Genomic DNA, 22,166 nt, shown 5'->3' with positions numbered 1-22,166 from the left:
CTGCTGGACCCATGAGTAAAATCCTGAAGATTGTTTATCATCAAGACAGTGGTGAGGAATCAGTGGATCTGGCTAGCTTACAGTGGTCCACGTTCAGAGGAGTGGGGGATAGTTGTATGAAGATGAGACATGGTGGGTGTGGAGGTAGATGTTGGTGACCTCAGCATGTTAGATGAGTTACGTCTTAGATCTCCGTCATCATGAATTCTTGCCATGGTCCCCATGTTTTCCGAATCAAGGCAGGCTTGTCCCCAAGCTGTCCACATGGCCACGTTAGACTGTTGACTGTCCGCTGACTTGCTCTGTGCTTCCACACCATGTGCCCTGGCTCCTGAGGAGAGCAGTGTGGCTCTGATTCTGCTCGGCCTCATCAACCAGATCACGAGTCCATGACTCATGGTGATCCAGGCATCCCTCACTCCCACACTTGTTTTTTCTTTTTACTTCCTCCCTTCACCTTCTATTGACATTTCCTTTTATTTTGATACAGTGGATGAAGCGAGATGTCAAATAAAATGTTCACAGTTCAAGAGTATTTTCAGAAATCTTAGAGGGTCAACAATGTTTACTCATGCCTGGAATATGCAAGAATGCCAAGAATACTTGCTGTCTGAAGATGATATAAAATACTAGTCCACACCCAGGGGGTTTGGTGGAGACTAACAGCTCAGTCACGTAGTGTGAGATATAGCCTGTTCTCGCTGGGTCCACTTCCTCATGTTGAACTGTAGTTCTCTGGTGTGAATTTGAAGTGAAGACAATATCTTTTAAAGCAGGAGTAACATTTCAGATCCTTTGGGAGATAGGCAGATATATTAATGCATAAAGCAGGGGGATGGGACAAAGTGCTAAGCTGATTTTTCAACCTCCACGGAGGCCAAACTACTAACAAAACTAAATACCTCCATAGAGGGCCCCAGACTGAGCACCTACACTCCTCCAGAAGTAAAAGGTGTCTATGCATCCTTGCATTCTCAGTTGTGTCCGACTCTTTGTGACCTGGACTGTAGTCTGCCAGGCTCCTCTGTCCGTGGGATTTCCCAGGCAAGAATACTGGAGTGGGTTGCCATTACCTTCAGTGGAAAATCTTCCTGACCCAGGGATTGAACTCGAGTCTCTTATATCTTCTGCACTGGCAGGCAGATTCTTTACCACTGTACCACCTGGGAAGCCCAAAAGGCAGTCTATGGTTACATAGTTAAGGAAAGGCTTGGTTTTTCCTGTTTTCTTCATTAGATTCTTTTGGAGAAAATTAATTAAGCTAAAATAACAGTGATAAGTTGGAATTCTAGAAACTGCCTCACATACACACCTACAACAGGAAGCACACAATTCTGACATGCTTTAACAAAGGACCATGATAAGTTGGTAGCAACTGGCAACTCCATGTCATTGTCTTGAAGCTCCCACTGGATGCTGAATCTTAAGATTCTGATAAAGTAGACAGGAGGCAGAGTGTAGCCAAGTGTCATTCTAGCTGGCGACAACACAGTATCGCCACCACAAGGGGAAGAATGAATAGAATTTCAATATTGCTATGATTTAGAGCATGGCTTTGATCCAACTCTTCGCAACTCTATGGACTGTAGCCCATCAGGCTCCTCTGTCCATGGGATTTTCCAGGTAAGAATACTGGCGTGCATAGCCATTTTCTTCTCCAGGGGATCTTCCTGACCCAGGGATCAAACCTGGGTCTCTCGAATTGCAGGTAGATTCTTCACCATCTGAGCCACCAGGGAAGCCCTGCTTTCTTAGAAGACAGTCAAAACTCAACAGCTGAAGAAAATATGATAAGTTGAAATAAATGTAAGGACCTCAAAAGGGAGGAGTTTACTATAGACAATTGGTTATAGAGGTGATAGGAGAGCTGAGAAATCAAATAAATGTATCGGGAGTCACCTCAGAACTTGCAACAGCAGGGAAGTCACTGGTGGTCCAGGGCTTAGGACTCTGAGCTCTCACTTCCCCGGGCCTGAGCTCAATACCTGATTCAGGAACCAATATCCCACAAGCCACATGGTGCGGCCAAAAAATTTTTTTGCAATAGCATAAAGACACTACTATCCCTGGGACCAGAGGGACACAGTGAGGAAGGAGGTAACCTTCCCAGAGCCTGGGACAGGGAGCACCTCACAGAAGCTGGGGTCCTGGTGAACCTGCCTGATGAAAGCCAGGCCCTTGGATGAAGCAGCATTCTGGCCGAAACTAGAAGCACAGAGGAGATGCCTTTAGAAGCTCAGGAAGATGATTACCTTGGCTTCTTACCAGTTCCTGCCTTCTCATTTTCTACCGGTGTCTTCTCCCTTTGGCAGATCTACATGGTGCCTGGAGGCAGGAGTGCGTGGGAAATGCATGTCGTTCCCTACAACACTGCCATTAACTAGCTGGGTGGCCCAGGGAAAGTCACTCAGCCTCTCTGAACCCCAGTTTCATCTGCAAAACTGGGCTAATGCTTATCCTTGCTGACAATTAGCAGTGGTCATGACAATTTTAAATGGCTGCATAGGAGAGTGGCTGAGTCCCACTTAGACTGCATTAAGATAAAGAAGGGAAGTCCCAGCTCCCTTGTGAGGAGCCCGTGCCACAATCTTTAAGCTGTCTTGCTATTGCTCACCAGCCCTCACTGATCATTCCTGCCCAGGGCCACATGGGTGATCCACCGGCTACGTGGTAATCTGCAGTTTACAAGCCAATTTCATATCATTAACTCATAGGACTTTCCCTGTGGACTAAACAGGACATTTATTACTCTCTGTACTTTATTGTTGAGGTACAGATGGTCAAAGAGTTTATGAAACTTATTCAAGTAAACCCAGATAATAAACGATAGCACTGAGAATTACATGGTATTGCCTTTGGGCCGCAAACTTTTTTTTAATTAAACTTTTAATCTTGTATTGGAATATAGTCAATTAACCATGTTGTGATAATTTCAGGTGGACAGCAAAGGGACTCAGTCATACATACATAGGTATTCATTCTCCCCCAAACTCCCCTCCCATCCATATGTTATGTTATGCTACATAACATACAGCAGAGTTCCCTGTGATATACAGTAGAACCTTCTTGGTTATCCATTTTATATAGAGCAGTGTGTACATGTCCATCCCAAACTCCCCCACCATCCCTCCCCCATCCTTCCCCCTGGCAACTATATGTTTGTTCTTTAAGTCTGTGAGTCTCTCTGTTGGACCAAAAACTTGGATCAACCAAAACTCTGCTCCAGATTTCAAAAACAGAGTTAAAAACAAAAAAAGGATTAGAGGAGATTAGGAGAAGTCTGATCTGAGAGAAAATAAGTCTCTCCTCTCTCAACCTAATCAACACCAAATTTTTAAAAATGCTGGCTCAGAGCCACCAGGAAAAAACCCAGCAGGCCCTGCAGGAGGGTTGGGAGGGTCTGCATCTCTGAGCCCAGAGACTCAAGCCCCTGGGCCTGGGGCATGGCCCCAGTTCTTGTCAATGTCAGACTCATAGGTATGTATTAATTATTCAACAGTAAATGTGCACCTATTAATTGAGAGGCCAGAAGTATTTGTGACACATAAAATGGTACAATAAGACAAAAAGGAGGCAAACCAGAGTTAGCAGTGGTTCCCCAGGGTAGAGAAGTGAACAGTCTCACTCAACTGTTGTGTGAATATTCCACCACAAAAAGTTTCACCCAACTTTTAGAAACATCTTAATATACAGAAATGTTCCTCAAAATTCATTCTGTGAGTGGGACAGGTACCATAGCCATAGCCCACTCCCCAGCACCCAGCTTCCAAATTAGCTGACAAGAAAACGTGGCTTCCACTCTCAGAGAACCTCTGATTAAACAGTCGTGTTGCTGTAGAAAGGCCTCCTGTCTTTGAAGGGACAGGTTAGACTCAGGGTTCACGTAAAGGACTGGTCTCCAAGAAAAGTATGTCATCGCAGGTAACTGGAGCTCTCATGATGCCAGCCCTGAGCCTGGGCTGAGAGCTGGTTCTAATTCTCTGTAACACCCCAGCCACCTTCTCTTTTATCTCACGTGAGACCAGGTATGAGCGCCCGCCAGCCCACACTTACCTCCTTCCGTATTTAAACGTGTCTGCCTTTGGGACTGCAAATTGGTGCAGCCACCACGGAAAACAGGATGGAGGTTTCTCAAAAAACTAAAAATAGAAATGCCATATGACACATCTGGGTATATATTCAAAAAACTAAAAATACTAATTGAGAAGATACATGCACCCAGTGTTTGTTATATCATTATTTACAGTAGCCAAGACATGGAAGCAGCCTCAGTGTCCATGAATAGACAAGGAAGATGTGGCATTTGTACACAATGGAATACTACTCAGTCATAAAAAATAACGGAGCTTTGCCTTTTGTGGCAACTTGAATGGACTGGAGGATATTATGCTCAGTGAGATAAGTCAGACAGAGAAAGACAAATGACCTATGAAGCTGGGTATATGTGGAATATAAAAAATGTAACAAACTAGCAAACATAACCAAAAAAAAAGAAGACTCACAGATATAAGGAACAAACTAGTGGCTACCCTTGTGGTGAGGAAGGAGCAGAGGGCAACATACAGGTAGCAGAGTAAGAGCTACAAACTATTATGTATAAAATAAGCTACAAAGAAATATAGTACAACATATGGGGAATACAGCCAATATGTTATAGTTTAAAAAGAATGAATCTCAATATTGTACACCTGTAACATATAATATTGTACATCAACTGTATTTCATTTAATTAATTAATATAAAAATGCCTACTTTGTCTCATATTCTGAACTGATGAGGAAAGTTAGATTTTAAAGATATGAAGTGCAATAACTCCAAATTCTTTTTAAATCTTTGATTCAAACTTGCCTTTCAGTATGAATTACATTGCCTCTGCATTTCCATGGTCCTGTGCACCCCTATTACGGCCCTTTGTTAAAATCCACTCTCTATGGTTTAGTTGGCTCTGTGTTAGTCTACATGGGAGTTCCCTGAGAGAAAGAGGCAGAACTGGCCCCTCTGTATTTCACCCTTCTATCCCCTCACCTACCCCAAGCCTATGGTACTTTATCTATGGTAAGAGTTCAGAGTTTGCTTACAGAATCCAATAGGTACAACATGAGTCTGAACCCACAGTCCTAGACCCTGGGCTTCACCCCAGAACCCTGGTGGATGTTAAAACTGCTTTCACACAAAGTAATAACCAACCACCACCATGGGGATTTCAGCTTCCAAGAAAATAACCTCTCGAGTATAACCCCATGATCAGATTCTGTAACATTTAATTAAGACTAATAATTTTTTAAAAGGCAGTTGTTTTCCTAAACATTGAATCTCTATCCAGTGGAAATCCCTGATCTTCGACCTCCTTGAATGTCATGAGCCAGCTGTAACTGGGGGCATAAATATATCTTACGAAGCCTCTGGTTTGTAGAGGGAGTGATACCATCACTGAGGACACATCAGCCTGTAAATTACATCATCCATCTCTCTCTGATGAGGGAAAATGAGACACCTTCCTGACTCACGAATTTGGTGGTTTTCAGACCACAGTAAAGTATAAGCTGTGTTTGACCTGAGATGCCACACTCCATCACAGGCCAAGGACACAGGGCAGAGTCTCTGGAATGCAGCCCACTTTCCTTCCCTTCCCACACTACTTAAAAGCTGATTCCATTTTGGGCGTATCCGTGCAGGCTCAGGGCGTGACCCAGCCCCACTTTACACCTAGATTCTGAATACACCAGTCTTGGACTGGACTGATGGGGCTCAGGCTCTCCCAGGACTTTAGGAAGAAGGCAAAAGCTTAGAAGACCACAGTGGGCACAGGTGAGCTCCCAGCTACATGCCCCAGGACTGCATCCAGGAGTGGGCAGGTCTTTCCCGTCTCAGACAGCCAGACATGAGCCAGCCCTACATGAGCACCCAGAGCTCAGAGGCATCAGAACAGCCCTGTGCTCACATCAGGCCCTGAGTCTCCCTGAGGTTTGTAATTAACTCCTGGGGGGAATAGGCGTGGTCTGCTTTGTAAGGGACCTTGGCATGAAGCTGAAGGAAATACATCATATTGTCATCACTGTAATATTACAGGAATTGCAGCTGCTGAATGCTTCTCCCTATGGCTGCGGACCTGGAGCCTTTATAAAGTGAGCGAGCACACCATCCTGTCCAGTCTCAGCTGGGAAGCCAGCCAGCCATGAGGGTCTACTACCTTCTCTTTGCGTTGCTCTTCTTGTTCTTGCTGCCTGTTCCAGGTAAGATGCGCTGGGAAATGACAGGGCTGAATGGATTGAGAATTTGTCAGTCAGAGTCAGCCCTCTCCATTCATTTGGGAATTTTAGATAAAGGAGATTTATTGCTTGGGAACTAGACATTACCAGTTTTTCTCTTTTTTTTTTTTTCTTGACAAAGACCATCAAGAAGCTCAAAGTAGGGTCTCCATCCCTTCTGATTCACTCTTAAGAGACTAATCAGCTCACAAACCATCCCTCCATGGGAGGATTGTTATACCTGTTCATGAGACAGGAAGAAAGTGATGTAAATCTTTAATATCAACAGGAAAAATGAACTTAATCTGAGGACAGAAGCACAGGTTCCCTTTTATTAGCTTAGCGGTCAGAGGTACAGTCTTTCGGCCTCTTAAGGACCCGGGGGACCATCGTGGCCCTGCCTCCCAGGTGTCAGTTCACAAGGGGGCTGCCACGGTCATGCCACTTTGTCAGCTGAGCCGAACCCACAGAATCATTGTTAGTAGCTAGCCCCACCTTCTTCTTTACTGCAGATGGTAAAGAAAGAAGGAAAAAGACATAAAAGAACAGAAAATGGCAACAGATAACTTATTAGAGAGATTTCAAAAGCCTTGGACTTGCACCTCGGCCTTCCTAAAACCTTCCGTGTGCTCCGTTTCTTCACCGCAGGCAATGGCGGAATCATAAGCGGGTTACAAAAGTATTACTGCAAAAGAAGAAGCGGCCGGTGTGCTCTGATCGGCTGCCTTCCAAAGGAGGAACAGATAGGCCGCTGTTCCCTGAGTGGCCGAAAATGCTGCCGGAAGAAGAAATGAAAAATCCAGAAACACGAGGAGAATGTTGCATAGTGTGAAAATGCCTCCTTGAAGACTCCAGAAGCCAAATCAAATTAAAGACTTTTTACAAAAAATTAGAAGCTTGATTATTATCATGATTATTTTTTAACATTCTGTTTATTGTGCTAGTTGTTACCAAACAGGCAACTTAGAAAGTGTTAATGACTCACCTTTAATTCAAATAAAGTATAATCCCTAGAGGAAGCCACACGAGGGTCTCAGCTGATGTTCCAAAGATTGTCAGATTTTATTCCTCTTTCACAAGTTTCACCCCACAATGATGCTGGACCACTTGTTCTTTCTGAAACACTTCCTTAGCCTTCTGTCACCCATCTGAGCTGTGCAGTCTGTCCATCTGTCATGGCATCTCCCCAGCAAATCCATCTCTGAAACTGCAGGGCTTCCCTGAGGGTCTCCCAGGTCCTCTGAGCACTTTCCAGCTCAGAGACACGGGGACCTGGCTCCTCCTCGACCTTGCCTTCAGCTTTCCTCTCACTCTTGCCTCTGTTCTGACTGACCTCAGGCCTGGATAAAATCTCTCCTCCAGCTATGTCTCCAAACCCATCTCTCAGGGGCACCTCAAATTCTACCTCCTTCTTAAAAACACATATTTGTTTCCCCCACAAATATGATCATTCCTTTTAAAAGGGTTCTGATCTGAGTGCTCCATCTCTGAGTCCTGCCTGATTTTTACATTCACTACATTTGCTTATTTCCAATCTCCATATTTGGTTGCAGGATTTTGAAGGGCACTTCATCACTTAATCACTCCTGGCCCAAGTGTTTTGGCACAAAAGCTGCTCAACAAGTGTTTATTGTGACCCCATGGACTGGGGCCCACCAGGCTCCTCTGTCCATAAGATTCTTCAGGCAAAAATACTGGAGTGGGTTGCCATGTCCTCCCTTATGTGAGCTGAAGTACATTCCAAGGCCCTGTAACTATTCAGTGGTCTCTGGAGGTTGATACAGAATGATTCCAGCAAATGTGGTGGCAGGCCCATCACCCCCAACTAGAGCCCCCAGTCAAGGAACTGAGTTCTCAGGAAGAAAGGGCAGACACTCAAAGACAAGAGCTTGGACCCCACAATTCAGCATTAAAAAAACAAAAAACAGGACGTGATGGGACTGTATGCTGCCCTTCTACAGTACACAACTAAGGAACCAGGCAAAACCTGTGAAACCACTGATTCAGACTCTGGCACAAGCAATGCAGGACCGTAATTGAGGAGAGCAGAAATCAGGTGAGGTGAGGGACTTCCCTGGCTGTCTGGGGCTGGGATTCTGTGCTCCCAACACAGGGGGCCTGGGTCCACCCCTGGTCAGGGAACTAGATCCCACATGCTGCAACTAGATTCTGCCTGCTGTGATTAAGCTCCAAGGCAGACAAATTAATGAATTCGCTAATTAAATTGTAATAATGTCTGTGCTCAACCATTTAAAAAAAAAAGAAAAGAAAAGAAAAGAAGTCAAGTGAGACTTATGACATTTCCAGCCTTTACAGATTTCCAGGCTTAAAGCATAGGGAACAAGAACCCAAACATACCAACAATTCTTCTGAGTCGAAGAGAGTGGGGTCAAAGTTCAGAGAGTGCAGTCATCTTCACTTCTGGACAGAAAACCAGCAAGGGGCATCAGGATCAGGGGTGTGTGCCTGTGTGCTAAGTCGCTTCAGTTGTGTCCAACTCTTTGCCACTCTGTGGACTGTGGAGTTGCTGAAATCATAGGGGAAAACTGTGCTTTTCATTCAATTCTAAAACTGCTCTAAAAAATGAAGTCTATGATACTAGATGGAATTTTGGTTCAGCCTTATGGGATAAACTGTGATGCTAAGATTCTAGACACTCTCTTAAGGAAAGAGATGGTCATTTCAGTTAAAAAAAAAAAAAACAAGAAAAGCAAGAATCAGGTATTAATTATCTATTAAAAAACCCACTTGAGATATCAAATATAAAGGCAAATGGATTAAAAATGAAAGGATGGAAACAGATATGCTGCTGCTGTTGTTTAGACGCTCAGTCGTGTCCAACACTCTTGTGACCCCTATGGAATCATCCAGGCAAGGTTACTGCTGGGGGTTGCCATACCCTCCTCCAGGGAATCTCCCCCTCCCAGGAATCAAAACCATGTCTCTGCATCTCCTGCATCTCAGGCAGATTCTTCACTGTTGAGACAACAGATATGCTATGGAAACATTAATTTAAAGAAAACATAGGAGGCTGTATTGGTTAATTGACAGGCTTCCTGGTGGCTCAGATGGTAAAGAATCTGCCTGCCATGTGGGAGACCTGGGTTCGATTCCTGGTTTGGGAAGATGCCCTGGAGGAGGGCATGGCAACCCACTCCAGTGTTCTTGCCTGGAGAATCCCCATGGACAGAGGAGCCTGGCAGGCTACAGTCTATGGGGTCACGAAGGGTCAGACACGACTGAGTGACTATGCATGGCACACAATCAAGTAACTTCTAGGACAAGGACCAGATATAGAGAGGGGTATTTATCCTAATGATAAAATGTTAATTCATCAAGAATACATATGAATACTGAATCAGAATGTACTTAGCAAAGGAAGTTTAAAATTCTTAAAGAAAACTTATAGGAATAAGCAGAGAAACAGACAAATTAGCAATTCCAACTGGAATTTCCCTGGCAATCCAGTGGTTCAGATCCCTAGCTTTCAATGCAGGGGGCACAAGTTCCGTCCCTGGTTGAGCAAGTAAGATCTCTTATATCATATACAAAATTCAATGCAAGATAGATTAAAGGTTTACAAAAACCACACAACTCCTAAAAGAAAGCATAGGAGAAAAATTCTTTGGCATGGGTCTCCACAAGGATGGTTTTGAGCTTGACACCAAAAGCACAAGCCACAAAAACAAAGCTAGACGGTAGGATCCATCAAACTGAAAGCTTCTGCACAGCAAAGGAAACAATGAACAACCTGAAAAGACGGTGTTCTTTTAACGCTCCAGGGATCTCTGAGGCTGGAGGAGATGGCAGCAGTGCTGCAGGCAAGAGAGTGGGGTGAGAGAGGATGGTCACATCCCAGGTCATGTCCGAGTCCCTGGGATGGCCGCCAAGTGTGGGTACTTGGCTTCACATAGGCAGGAATTCAAGAGCGAGTCACAGTGAAGTGAAAGAAGGTCAATCCAGGGAGGAAACACGCTACACAGAGAGCCTTGGCCATCCTGGAAGGCAAGCCCAGCACCAGGGTATGGGGCTGTCAGTGTTTATAGGGGGGGGTCATTTCATAGGCTGATGAGTGGGAGGAGTGTGCCAGCTATTTTCAGGAAAGAGTGGGGATTTCCAGGAACTGGGTCAGCACCCACTTTTTGGCCTTTATGACCAGCCGTGGAACTGTCACGGCGCCTCTGGGTGTGTCACCTAGCTGCCGTGTCACAAAGGGATTTTAAAAAAATATTTACTTCAGGTCTTAGTTGCGGTATGCAGGATATTCATCTCAGCACACTGGCTTAGTTGCCCCACGGCAAGTGGAGAAGGAAATGGCAACCCACTCCAATATTCTTGCCTGGAAAATTCCATGGACAGAGGAGCCTGGTGGGCCAAGGTCCATGGGGTCTCAAAGAGTTGGACACGACTGAGCGACCTCACTTTCTTTCTTTCACGTGGAATCCTAGTTCCCAGGCCAGGGACTGAACCCACATCCCCTGCGTTGCAAGGCAGATTCTGAACAACTGGACCACCAGGGAAATCCCTGTCATTCTTTTAACGGTTGTGCCCCACCCACTTCCGGTCTCATCAGCACCTGATAGCTGGCCTTTGACAGCACTATGGGAGCTTTCACCTTACAGGAGAATGCCCTGGTGAAGTTCTCAGGACCCTGTGCTGACTGTAGGCAGCACGCCGGACCCTGTGAAGAGAGGGTGATTTTGCTCCAAGTTACACCACTGCCACTTAGCATGCTGAGGCCTTGGACACAACTTTTTGTTGGATTTGCAGCCAATTTTAATTGACTTTTTCAGTCAGTTTTGCCTGTGGCCTCAGACATGGCTTTCTAGTCCTCAGGACCATCTTGTATAAAACTTGGGTCATACCTACCTGGCGGGTTTGTTTAGGGGAACTCAAAGTGGTAACTTGAATACAAGTGGCCAGCTACTGAGCAAGGCTCATTGCAAAATATGATTGTGGGACAAGTTCAAAGAAAAAACTACTAAAAGTGTCAGTGGGGGAACACAGCATTAGACCCAGCCCTAGTCCCCTTCTGAGGACAGGTCCCCACGTGACAGTCAAAATTCATGGCGCCCACCCCATCCACAGGAGAAGGGAACTGGGAACAACGGCCTCTGCCCATTAACACCCAGGGCTCTGTGCTGAGAACACCTGTGTTTGTGGAGTCATAGATGTGAAGGGCTTTGCTCTTCAAAACCTTATCTGTAGGACTGGGACACCCCTTCTTGCCTGAGGGACTGAGGCACTTCTCCCGAGAGACCATGCCTCAATTTCCTACTCACAGGTTAAAGGTTTGGGGACACAGCATTTATCTTCCCTTTAAAGAATGAAACCCTGAGTTACCTCTCAGCCCAGGCATGAAGCAACCATGATCCACATGGCCTTGTTTGGCTTTGAACCTGTGAAAACTAATAATCCATTTAGACTTTACCTAAGATTAACCCTTCCCTCTATCTTATATTAACTCATCTCTGGTTTCTGGTGAGCCACCCCATGGTTTCTTGGGTGTGTGACCTCCTTGCTGAAGCAACAGGACCCTTCCCTGATGGACAGAGATGCCCCTGGGCTTTATCTCCAGATTAACATAGCTGCAAAGGAGTCATCTTTAGATCTTGCCTAGGAAAAATAAGCCACTGCAATTGGAGAATTCCTGACAAGGGCCATGTCCCACTGTGAGGAACTGTGGCAAGAAACTCCCTTGAAACTCACCATGGCACCCTGCAAGCCTTTTGGAAACTTCCTTCTATGAAAAGTCATGCCCGGTCTTGCACATAAAACTGCATCATCAGCTTCCTTAAAAGAAAAAAAAAAAATCTGCTGTGCTGCAAACCATAGATCATTAAAACACACCAATTTTTATTTTGTTTATTTATTTAGGCTGCACCAGGTCATCGTTGTGGCATGTGGGTTCTAGTTCCCTGACCTGCTATGCTTGGGAGTACAGTCTTACCCACTGGACCATCAACGAAGTCCCGGAAAACAGCATTTTTAAAAATTACATTTTAAAAAACTTTGAATTGGAGTATAGCTGACTAATAATGTTGTGATGGTTTCAGGTGGACAGCAAAGAGACTCAGCCATGCATATACATGGATCCATTCTCCCCCAAACTCCCTTCCCATCCAAGCTGTCACATAACATTAAGCAGAGTTCCCTGAAAAACAGCATTTTCAATGAAGAGACACTGTAGACAACGATTTAGTCTCACTTCTTTCTCCAGTGTAGTATTATTGCATGCATGCAAATTAACCCTGTAGTATAGATTTTGACTGCAAGGTCCATAAATAAACAGATACATATATATATCTTATGTATCAGGTCAGTTCATTTCACTCAGTCGTGTCTGACTCTTTGCAACCCCATGAATCACAGCACGCCAGGACTCCCTGTCCATCACCAACTGCCCGAGTTCACCCAAACTCACGTCCATCAAGTTGGTGATGCCATCCAGCCATCTCATCCTCTGTCGTCCCCTTCTCCTCCTGCCCCCAATCCCTCCCAGCATCAGGGTCTTTTCCAATGAGTCAACTCTTTGCATGAGGTGGCCAAAGTATTGGAGTTTCAGCTTCAACATCAGTCCTTCCAATGAACACACAGGACTGATCTCCTTTAGGATGGACTGGTTGGATCTGTATAGATAATTATATATATATATATAGTAGATGATGTCTACCTCTCTCAAATATCATTTAGAGCTAAAGCAGAAGGAATCATGATCAAGACAACTTATTTTCCATCAGAAAATTCCTATCCCTGGGTGCAGCCAGGGACTCTGTCTGTTCGAGACAGCCTCCATGGCTTTGGGAGCCTCAGATGTGAGATGCTGAGCCACAGCGGGGGACCTGAACAGGACTGAAGCTCTGGGGGCTCCTTCAGGATGGGGTCCACCCGGGGTACCCACATTTCTAAAGGGCTTGGAGTTCTACTCAGAGCTGCATGGCAAGCTCCATCCTGAGCTTTAGCATTTCTGAAAAGCCAGGTCAGTGTCTCTCCAGCACTGAGATGGATGGATGTTACTAAGTGAGGGCTGTTACTTAGTGATGGAGGTCCCCCTTAACCCAGTGAAGGGGTCCCCACTGCTGGGCCTTTGTGATACTAGGCTGGGGAGATGCGTTCAGTGGCAGTATCATCCTCCCACTCTGTCTCTGATGAAAGGAAATGGAGCACCCATCTGCCCATCACGTGTCCCACTGAGATTTTATGAGACTGGCATGTGATTGTCTTGCAGTGAATTAAGAAAAGTTTTTTTCCCTCTTTCTTTTTGCCCTTTTGCATCTTTCTCCACTTTAACTGTTCCTAACCTACAGTCTGCACTGATAACCAAGTTTCTTCTTATCAGAAGACTAACCTATTATGCAAACTACATCCAGCACCTATGGCCCTCCATTTCTGCAGGAGTCACATCTGCATCTATTATCCTTTAACTTATTCTAGCCACATCCTGATACTTAACTTCATCCCATCATAAACCTCCACTTGTAGTTTATTTTTCCCTTCTTTTGCTCTGTGTTACCTCATGTTGATGCTTAACTTTACGGTACACTCTCTTTGGAAGCCACCCCCTAGTGGTTTGCTTTCCCCCTTCTGTATTACAGGAAGAAAGTCGCCAGGAAATCCCCAAAGGACAATGGACCCAACCACCAGGACCAACTGCCAGACCCAAAAACCAGCTACCTGACTCTGGCCTTGACTGTTTCCAAACAGCCCAAAAAGAGAGCATTCAGGACCCCTACACCTTTTGTGGTGTATCTCCAACCCCTGACTGTGAGCGCCACTGTATGATGCCCTGGATTCCCACGGAGGGGAGACAGGGTCCTTGAGGCAAGAGCCTACCGTGTTCTCCCTTCTGCCAGCTTGATGATTAAAGCCATCTTTCTGTTTCCTCCAGACTCTGTCTCTGCAAATTTTATTTGGCTCCAGTGGGCAAGAAAACCAAGAATTTCGGTGGCAACAATGCCATAGAGTCAGGCTGGTCCCACCCCTCTCCCCCAGGATGACTCCTGCCAACAGGGATCACGAGGCATCCTGTGTGAGCTCACTCAGCCCTTCCTCTGCCCTTTGTTGACCTGCCCCTCATTGTGTGGCAATGGACAGGGGCTCTCGGGTGTCTCTGCCTGAGTGGACGGGCCTCAGTCCACCTGAGAAGGGCGGAGGAGCCAACTGCAAGGTAGGTTTTCAGTCAGAGAGAGAGAGACATCTGTGGTTGAAGAAGGGGTGGGAATAGATGCATAACATTTAGGGAGTCAGTGTAAAGGATCACTTTCAGTATAAGAGTACAAGAGAGAAATGTGACCCAATGCTTTTAGTTTATCTTTCTTTTCTATTATTATAAAAGTACTGTTGCTGGGGCCAAGGAAGTAAAACCCTCACAGATATTCTGTAGAATTAGGTAAGACTTATTGAAACAGCTTACTGCAAACACTCATTCTATTTTTAGGTTGATGTCACTAAACTAAAATAGATCTCTACTTAGTGAAAGATTCAAATGCTGATCAAAAGATTAAAAGTGAAAACATTTTATTGCTAAGTTGCCTCAGGACAGAGAGAAAAATGTCAGAACATACAGTTCATGTAAGATGGAGGAGAGGTGGGTGAGTGAAGGCTAGAGACCATGACGTATTATGAGAAGCTTTGACCTGTTATGTTGGGAATGGGTGAGTGGGTGCTTGTGCTCAGGAACACTTTGGGATAAAGCAACTTAATGGGCTCTCTCCAGACCCTCAAAACCCTAAGGATTATGCCCCCAGCCTTCCTTCCTTTTCTCCTTCCCTCCTTCTCTCCCTGATTCCCTCCATTCATCCATTTATTCATTCACCCATAGGTTGACTTTCCATACTAATACCTATTCATAGAAACAAATGTTTGATCACCTGCTCTATGCCAAGCACTGTTCTAGGTGCTGAGAATGTGAGATAATAAAACAGGACTTGTTGCTTTAGAAATTTACATATAAAGAAAAAGAGAGATATGAACACTGTAAAGCAAAACTGAGATGGAGAGAAGGAAGAGATGGAGAAAAATTTCAGTTATTTACCTGGTATGCGTGGGTGCTGAGTTACTTCAGTCATGTCCAACTCTTTGTGACCCTATGGACTGTAGCCCACCAGGCTCCTCTGTCCATGGGATTCTCCAGGCAAGAATACTGGAGTGGGTTGCCATTCCCTTCCCCAGGGGATCTTCCCAACCCAGGGATCAAAACTGCATCTCCTGCATGGGCAGGTGGGCTCTTTATCACTAGGGCCACCTGGGAAGCCTCTTATCTGGTATCCTTTGGTGCTTTTCGCTCATGAATACATTGGTGAATTACAGGTATTAAGAAATACTCTAGCCCATAAAGCCTCACCTGATTGTGGTCTATGCAAGAGCTTGCTTAGGATGGATCAATTCTCTCTATAAATGGTAGCCAAAAAAAAAAAAAAAAATGTTGAGAGTGAAAAAAGATAATTTTAATTTCCAAAACCTTCTCACTTTTCGGTTGTAAAAGGTGTAGGTGTGGTGGGTTGTTGTTGTTCAGCCAATCAGTCGTGTCCAACTTTTTGTAACCCCATGGATTGAGGGTGTTTATTCTGAAAGGAGAAATGGACAGATGCAGAGACATGAAATAAAGGTGAAAACAGAAATGAATAATTTGCTAACAGAATTCAATTTTTAATGATTTTTCTCCAAAAAATGCACCAAACCTCAGAGCCATAAGCAAAAGTGAGAATCAATGTGGAAACCCTGACTTGCTACAAACCTCTTCCTTTACAACAGGCAAATGCTTGGACCGTGTGTCCATAGATGATGAAACATCCTCAAATTAGGCCCAGCGCCAGCTGAACGTCTCTAGTAGGAATAAAAGCACTCTCTTCCCAGCTGAAGTTTTCAAACTCTTTCCCAGATCGCCTGCCCCGATTCAGGTGTGCCACGAGACACTGGTTCTGCTTGGAATTCCGAAAACTCCTTTCCCCATCATGAAGCTACTCTACCTTCTCTTCCTCTTACTTGTGTGTCTTATGCAGACAACAGCGGGTAAGTGGCAGATGCAACTGGTCGGGTGATATGGTGGATGACCTTGGAGACTGGAGTAGGGAAGGTCAAGTTGATTCATCATCCAGTGATGTGCTAAACGGAATAATATCAAGTCTGAGAGAAGCATAGCATATACGACTTGCTCCATTTTACAAATAACGAAAGAGAAGATTAAAGAAGTGAAAAATAGCCTCCCGTGATTGCCCTTAACCAGTTGATAGTAAACCCATAAATTGTAATGGTGAAAGTCCCCTTACAGGGGACTTTACAGCTTACAAATCACTTCCATGTGAGTAACAGTAACACTAATAATAATAGTAAATAATGTTGACTACTTCCTCTTTAACCAAAACAACGAAACTTTTAATGTCTTATCCCAAATATAGTCATAGCAATATTTATGGGGTAGACCATTTTATAAGATGGGATTAAGAAATGAAGTAATTTGTTCAAAGGAGGGCAGATTGAATGTAGGGAGCACTTTAACTCAAGCCCAAGTGGGTTTGACTCCAAAGACCTTGTTTTTATGAAATAGTCAACAATCCCAGAAAACTAATTTACTTACTGAATTATATAAAATCAACAAATACTTTAGCTTGAGTGTGATCTCTGCATCACTTGGGACATACTTATCCTACAAGATTGTTTGTTGATCACCTGAAATCCAAGCTAAACTGGGTGTCCTGCATTTTCCCTGCAGCCCTCCTCAGGGGACAGCATGCTCCAGGCTGTGCTGCAGTGACAGCGCCTCCAGATCTTAGCGTCTAAAAAGAGCCAAAGTTAATTCTTGCTCAAATGACGCCAACCCGTGAGGGCCCAGGTGCTCTGATCAGACCCCACCCCCGAGGAGCAGCCACCACCGTGGGCGCTGCTGGTCCTGTGTCCGAGGAAGGCGCTCTCAGGACTCTCGTGCTGGTGATTAAGGGCCCCAGCCCTGAAGGGAAACGTCAGTTCCGCTCAGAATTCATTAACCAAGCAGGTCCAGTTGTTTAGTCACTCAGTTGTGGTTCACTCTCTGTGACTCCACGGACTGCCGCCCATCAGGCTCCTCTGTCCATGGGGTTCTCCAGGCAAGGATACTGGCGTGGGCTGCCATTCCCTTCTCCAGGGGATCTTTCTGACCCAGGGATCGAACCTGCATCTCCTGTGTCTCCTGCATTGGCTGGCGGATTCTTTACCAGCTTAGCCATCAGGGAAGCCTGAGTGAAGCCCCATAGACGTGTTTAAATGAATGAGCACGATCACCTTCCCATAGAACAATTTATGGCCCCTTCTCAGCTTTTCTACAATTTTTAGAAATGTGGAAAAACCTTCTAAGCCTGTAGGTCACAAGGAGAGTGCCAGTTGCAGCCCTGTGGTGTGTCATTTGGAGTCCTTGCTATCCAAGATGAATTCTGGTAGCTCTAGTTACACTTGCCTTATTTATTTGTTTCTTTTTCACCTCCCCTTCCTTTACAGCTAAAGAAAAAAAGAACAACCTTGAATGTGAGAAAATGGGTGGTGCCTGCAAGTATCAAAACACCCACGGGTGCGTCATCCTGCCTGGAGAATGCAAGAGTCGGAAGAAACACTGCTGCCGAGTCTAGCTCAGCATCGGGCATCCACAGCCGCACGGGACTCTCCCCGCCTCGGGGGCCTGTTTAATAAGAGCCGCTGCTCACTCGGGTCCCATGGGTCTTTCTGGGTGCATGAGGTCATGAACTGGATGGGAAGATTTCTGTTGGAAGTCTGGCCACACCACTTGTTAGCTGACTAACTCTGGACAGGCCTTTCCTTTCCTAGGTCTCAGTCTCTGCTCCTGTAACTATTGAAATGGATGTTCTCCACAACCTAATTCTGTTGGTGGTAGGGTTTAGTTGCTAAATCACGTCTGACTCTTCTGTGATGCCATGGACTGAGAAGCCTGGCGCCAGGCTGCTCAGTCCGTGCCATTTTCCAGGCAAGAACACTGGAGTGGGTTGTCCTTTCCTTTTTCAGGAGATCTTTCTGACCCAGGAACCGAGCCTGCATCTCCTGTGTCTCCTGCATTGGCAGGCAGATTCTTTAGCACTGAGCCCCAGGAGAGCCAACCTGTTAATATGTGTCTACAAATGTATGGACTGAGGGAAAGCGCTTTGAGTGAGTGTGAGTGTGTGTGTTACAGTAGGAAAAGTCACCGAGGTTTTGTGTCCCTTTGTGGAAGGACATCTGTGTTTCCATTGGCATATGGGTTTCCACATGGTAAACGTGTGCTTAACTTCACAAGAGACAGCAAACTGCTTTCCGAAGCAGCCGTGGTCGCTGCTGATAATCTCAATGGCCTCTGAGTTTCCAGTCTCTCCGTATTCCCATCCCTCGTCACACCTCCATGTAAAATTCTCAGTGTTTCTCTGTTAAAAGGATGAAGGACAAATTCTCTAGTGTCTCAGGTCCTTCATCCATTGGCCACACTTTCTCTAGTTTCATCTTATCTCAGCCTGGTTCTCACACTAACCCCTGACAATGTCAGTCGTCTTTCTGGCATATTTTGTTCTCCTCACACTGAAACACACTTAGCTACTTGTCCTCTGATTTTTCCTGCCTGATTCGTACTCGCTTTTATAGTCTCAGCTCACAAATGGCCTTCACTGGGAAGACATCCTTCATTCACTCAACTTGAGTAAGAGAGGAGACTTTGATTCCATGGCCTCAGCTACCAGTACAATTCCTAGCACACAGCAGGTATCCAATAGATGTTGACAGAATAGTCAATGAATAAAGAAAACGATAGAATGAGGCCTCAGATTTCCAATTTAATTCAGGGATGATCCATTAAATGTGAATTCAGTTTACTTAATTCAGGAAGTTCCATCAAACATGAGTCCATCATACAGAGGAAGAGCTTACCATGTGATGAAGACTATTTTCTTCTCAGGCACACACTTGTGTGAGAGTCACACAAATTAAGCATTCTACTACTGTGTCCACAACCTAAAGAAAGAACAAAAATGTCTGTTTTTGGAAGAAAGTCTTAAGATCACTATCCAGGGAAGAAATAATTCAGTACAACCAGGAATCCCCAAAATACACTGCCAGGAAAGCACTCTGTCATATGCACCTCTTTTCCATTACTTTGTCCCTCCTATTACACTTGCTTGTTCAGTAGGAGAACAGGCTGAATTTCAAATTTGTTATGAACAGAAATTTCATGCTGTAATTTGGAAACTAGGGTCAGAGACTGTAAACAGCTCTCTCGGGATGACATTTATAGCCTGTATTGTGCCCTCTGAGATGCGCCATTGTGGGGTTGTCAGATGTCTTTTGGAAACAGCACATTAACATTTTGTAAGTTTGTGTTTTCATCTTCCTGGCAAGGGATCCCACTGAAGACAAGATGGTAGCACAGCCCTCAGATATTTACTAAAATCTGCGAACATACTCACACACATGCCCCACGCACTTGAAGAGTGTCAGCAATACTCTGAAGGTCACTCAGCATTCCCAGGCTAAAAACTTACTCCTGCCTTCAGGGTTTCTCAGATAAGTCTTAGAATTAAGATTAAAAATCTAAAATTCAAAGCCCTAAAGCCAAGGACCTAGAATGATCAGGACACCAGCTGAGGGGAGAGAGGTTTCTGAAACAGAAGAAGGAATAGCCCGCCTGGCTCCAAACCAGGACTGAGATTGGTTTTGGACTTCTCTGGTGGTCCAGTGGCTGGGAGTCCACCTTCCCATGTAGGGTACACGAGTTTGATCCCTGGTCCTGGAGGATCCCACAGGCCTCGGGGCACCTAAGCCCATGTGCCAAACGGCTGAGCCTGCGATCTAGAGTCCAGGACCCGCAACAAGGGAAGCCACCGCAATGAGAAACCTGAGGACCACAACTAGAGAGGAGCCCCCAGTCACTGCAATAGAGAAAGCCTGGGCTCAGCAGCAAAGACCCAGTGCAACCAAAAATAAACAACACAAGAAGATTGCTTTTCCTGCCTCTTAGGAGGTGGGGGAGATAAGCAAGGGCTCCATGGACCCTCCAGTCCAGCCTGTCCACTCTGGGTCATTAGTAGAGGTCACCAGCTTTGGAGCCAGGTTGAGTGGTCAGAGAGCTGACTCTCACTGGCTTTGGCCTGGGGGTCAATGCCCTGTGGGGTCAATGCCGGGGCTGGGGGCAGGCTCACACTCCTCACTGCCCACTCAGGGACGTCAACCTTGTTTCCACTTTCTTGAACTGCTCATTCTACCCACAGGCTGGAGGGAAGGTGCTAGCACTTGGCTTCCAGCAGACAGCTTGCTTATCACGAGTCCTTGCACCCCCAGCCCCATGCCACATAGTGGAGGCTATCCTGATGCCCACCCATGCCACCCTGGGCTTCATCACAGCAGCAGTGACCCAGGAGCTCTGACCCCTGGACCCCCATCACTGGGATCCACGGACATCCTAGTGCTGCGCCAAGAATCTCACATGAGGAACTCTATGGCTCTGTCTTCATTCTTCCCCAGGACGTCCCCTCACAGCCCAGTGGAGGAAGGGAATCTATGCCCCCTTCTCTCTGACTGAAAGTTAGCCCAGTGAGGAAACTGATTTGGGGTCACTCATCTGAGTGAGGCCACAGAATCGATCACTGTGCCCAGCAGGCCCACAGCAGAGAGCGGCTTGTTGACCAGAACCAGAACGGAGGACGGGGCCTGGGGGTGGGCATTGGGGGGGGCTACTGTACCCATCCAGCCCCTGCTCGCTTAGCTCATTATCTGTTGGTTTTGTGAGCTAACACCCTGGGAAGCACGAGGAGCCCTGAGCAGTGAGACCTCGGAAAGGAATGATTGGTCAGATGAATCTGTTTATATTAGGTGGCTCAGATGGTCCAGAATCTGCCTGTAGTGTGGGAGACCTGGGCTAGATCCCTGCATCAGGAAGATCCCATGGAAGAGGGCATGGCTACCCACTCCATTATTCTTGCCTGGAGAATCCCATGGACAGAGGAGCCTGGCCAGACCATGGGGTCACAAAGAGTCAGACACAACTGAGCAACTACATGGTGTGATGTGATGATGGGAGGAAGTGAGTGAGGGGAGACAGAGGACAAAGGGCGGTGGGCACAGAGCCCAATATGGCAGCAAAAGACAAGACTCCCTGCAGGAGGCAAGGTGCCAGCTCTCAGGGACCCTCCAATCCCTCTTGGTGTTCAGCCACACCAGCCACTTTTCTCCTGCACATCCAAGTGATGTTACTGCCATCTGAGCTGTCCCATGACATTCAGCACTTCTGTGATGCAAGGAGCGAACACACAGCAGGTCAGATCTGCCTCCCCTTCTTTTTTCATCCCTGCCACCCCTTGCTCAAGATATGGGACAGAAAATACATCCGTGTTTTTTTCCCAAATGCCGTGGTTCTACCTGTATGAATCACCTCCTTCTAAAAAATATCTCTAAGCTTCCTCTTTTTTCTTGCTATGCAGCCAGGAACAAAATGCCTATAGAATGAGGCAAATGGTAAACTTCAGGCACTGCTATCAGCTCAGACACACATCAGTAGGTGGAAGGTTTAAAAAAGGAGAATATGTATGAGGCGTGTCATCATATTAGACTTCAAAGAAAGCAGAAGATGGTTGGTTCCCATTCTTTCCCATTGATTTCAGGGTTTCTTCTCCATGCCTCCAGGGCAGATGACCTTCCACAAACCCAGTTGGGAAACTTCCCTTTTCTACTGTTCCCAAATTAGCATCCCTGAGCTGCTTTGGGGATAGCAGGGTATCTCTCTGAAAGTGGAGCAGGTTGGAGAAAGGAAATTGAACTCAGATATGACCAGGAGATGCCAGAGACTATTTACCTGGTATCACTTGAGAAAAGAAGACAACAAAGATGCGGAGGTAAGACAGCTTCAAGGCTGATTCAGAAGAGACTCCTTGCAAGTTCCTGGAAAGGAGAAAACAAACAGCACTTCAGTGGGTTGAA

At 45.8% G+C, this 22,166-nt stretch overlaps 1 protein-coding gene and 2 long non-coding RNA genes across 3 annotated transcripts; 2 read left to right on the top strand and 1 right to left on the bottom strand.

The window, feature by feature from the left end:
• The first annotated feature begins 6,070 nt into the window (after positions 1-6,070).
• On the top strand, positions 6,071-7,273 carry LOC110129495 (beta-defensin 103A-like). Its single transcript, XM_070460126.1, has 2 exons — positions 6,071-6,233; positions 6,897-7,273. The coding sequence occupies exons 1-2, from the start codon at positions 6,176-6,178 to the stop codon at positions 7,040-7,042; spliced, it is 204 nt and encodes a 67-aa protein (XP_070316227.1). The 5' UTR covers positions 6,071-6,175; the 3' UTR covers positions 7,043-7,273.
• A 6,867-nt stretch (positions 7,274-14,140) lies between these two features.
• LOC110129497 (uncharacterized) lies at positions 14,141-16,263 on the top strand. Its single transcript, XR_011485185.1, has 2 exons — positions 14,141-14,415; positions 16,002-16,263. It is a non-coding gene; the product is annotated as an uncharacterized lncRNA (long non-coding RNA).
• LOC110129500 (uncharacterized) lies at positions 15,875-22,166 on the bottom strand. Its single transcript, XR_011485186.1, has 3 exons — positions 22,042-22,166; positions 19,125-19,208; positions 15,875-16,352 (listed from the first exon to the last, which is right to left on the bottom strand). It is a non-coding gene; the product is annotated as an uncharacterized lncRNA (long non-coding RNA).

Source organism: Odocoileus virginianus, chromosome 32 (genome assembly GCF_023699985.2).
Source record: "Odocoileus virginianus isolate 20LAN1187 ecotype Illinois chromosome 32, Ovbor_1.2, whole genome shotgun sequence".
Classification (NCBI taxonomy): Eukaryota; Metazoa; Chordata; class Mammalia; order Artiodactyla; family Cervidae; genus Odocoileus; species Odocoileus virginianus.
This window is presented reverse-complemented; position numbering and strand designations above follow the sequence as displayed.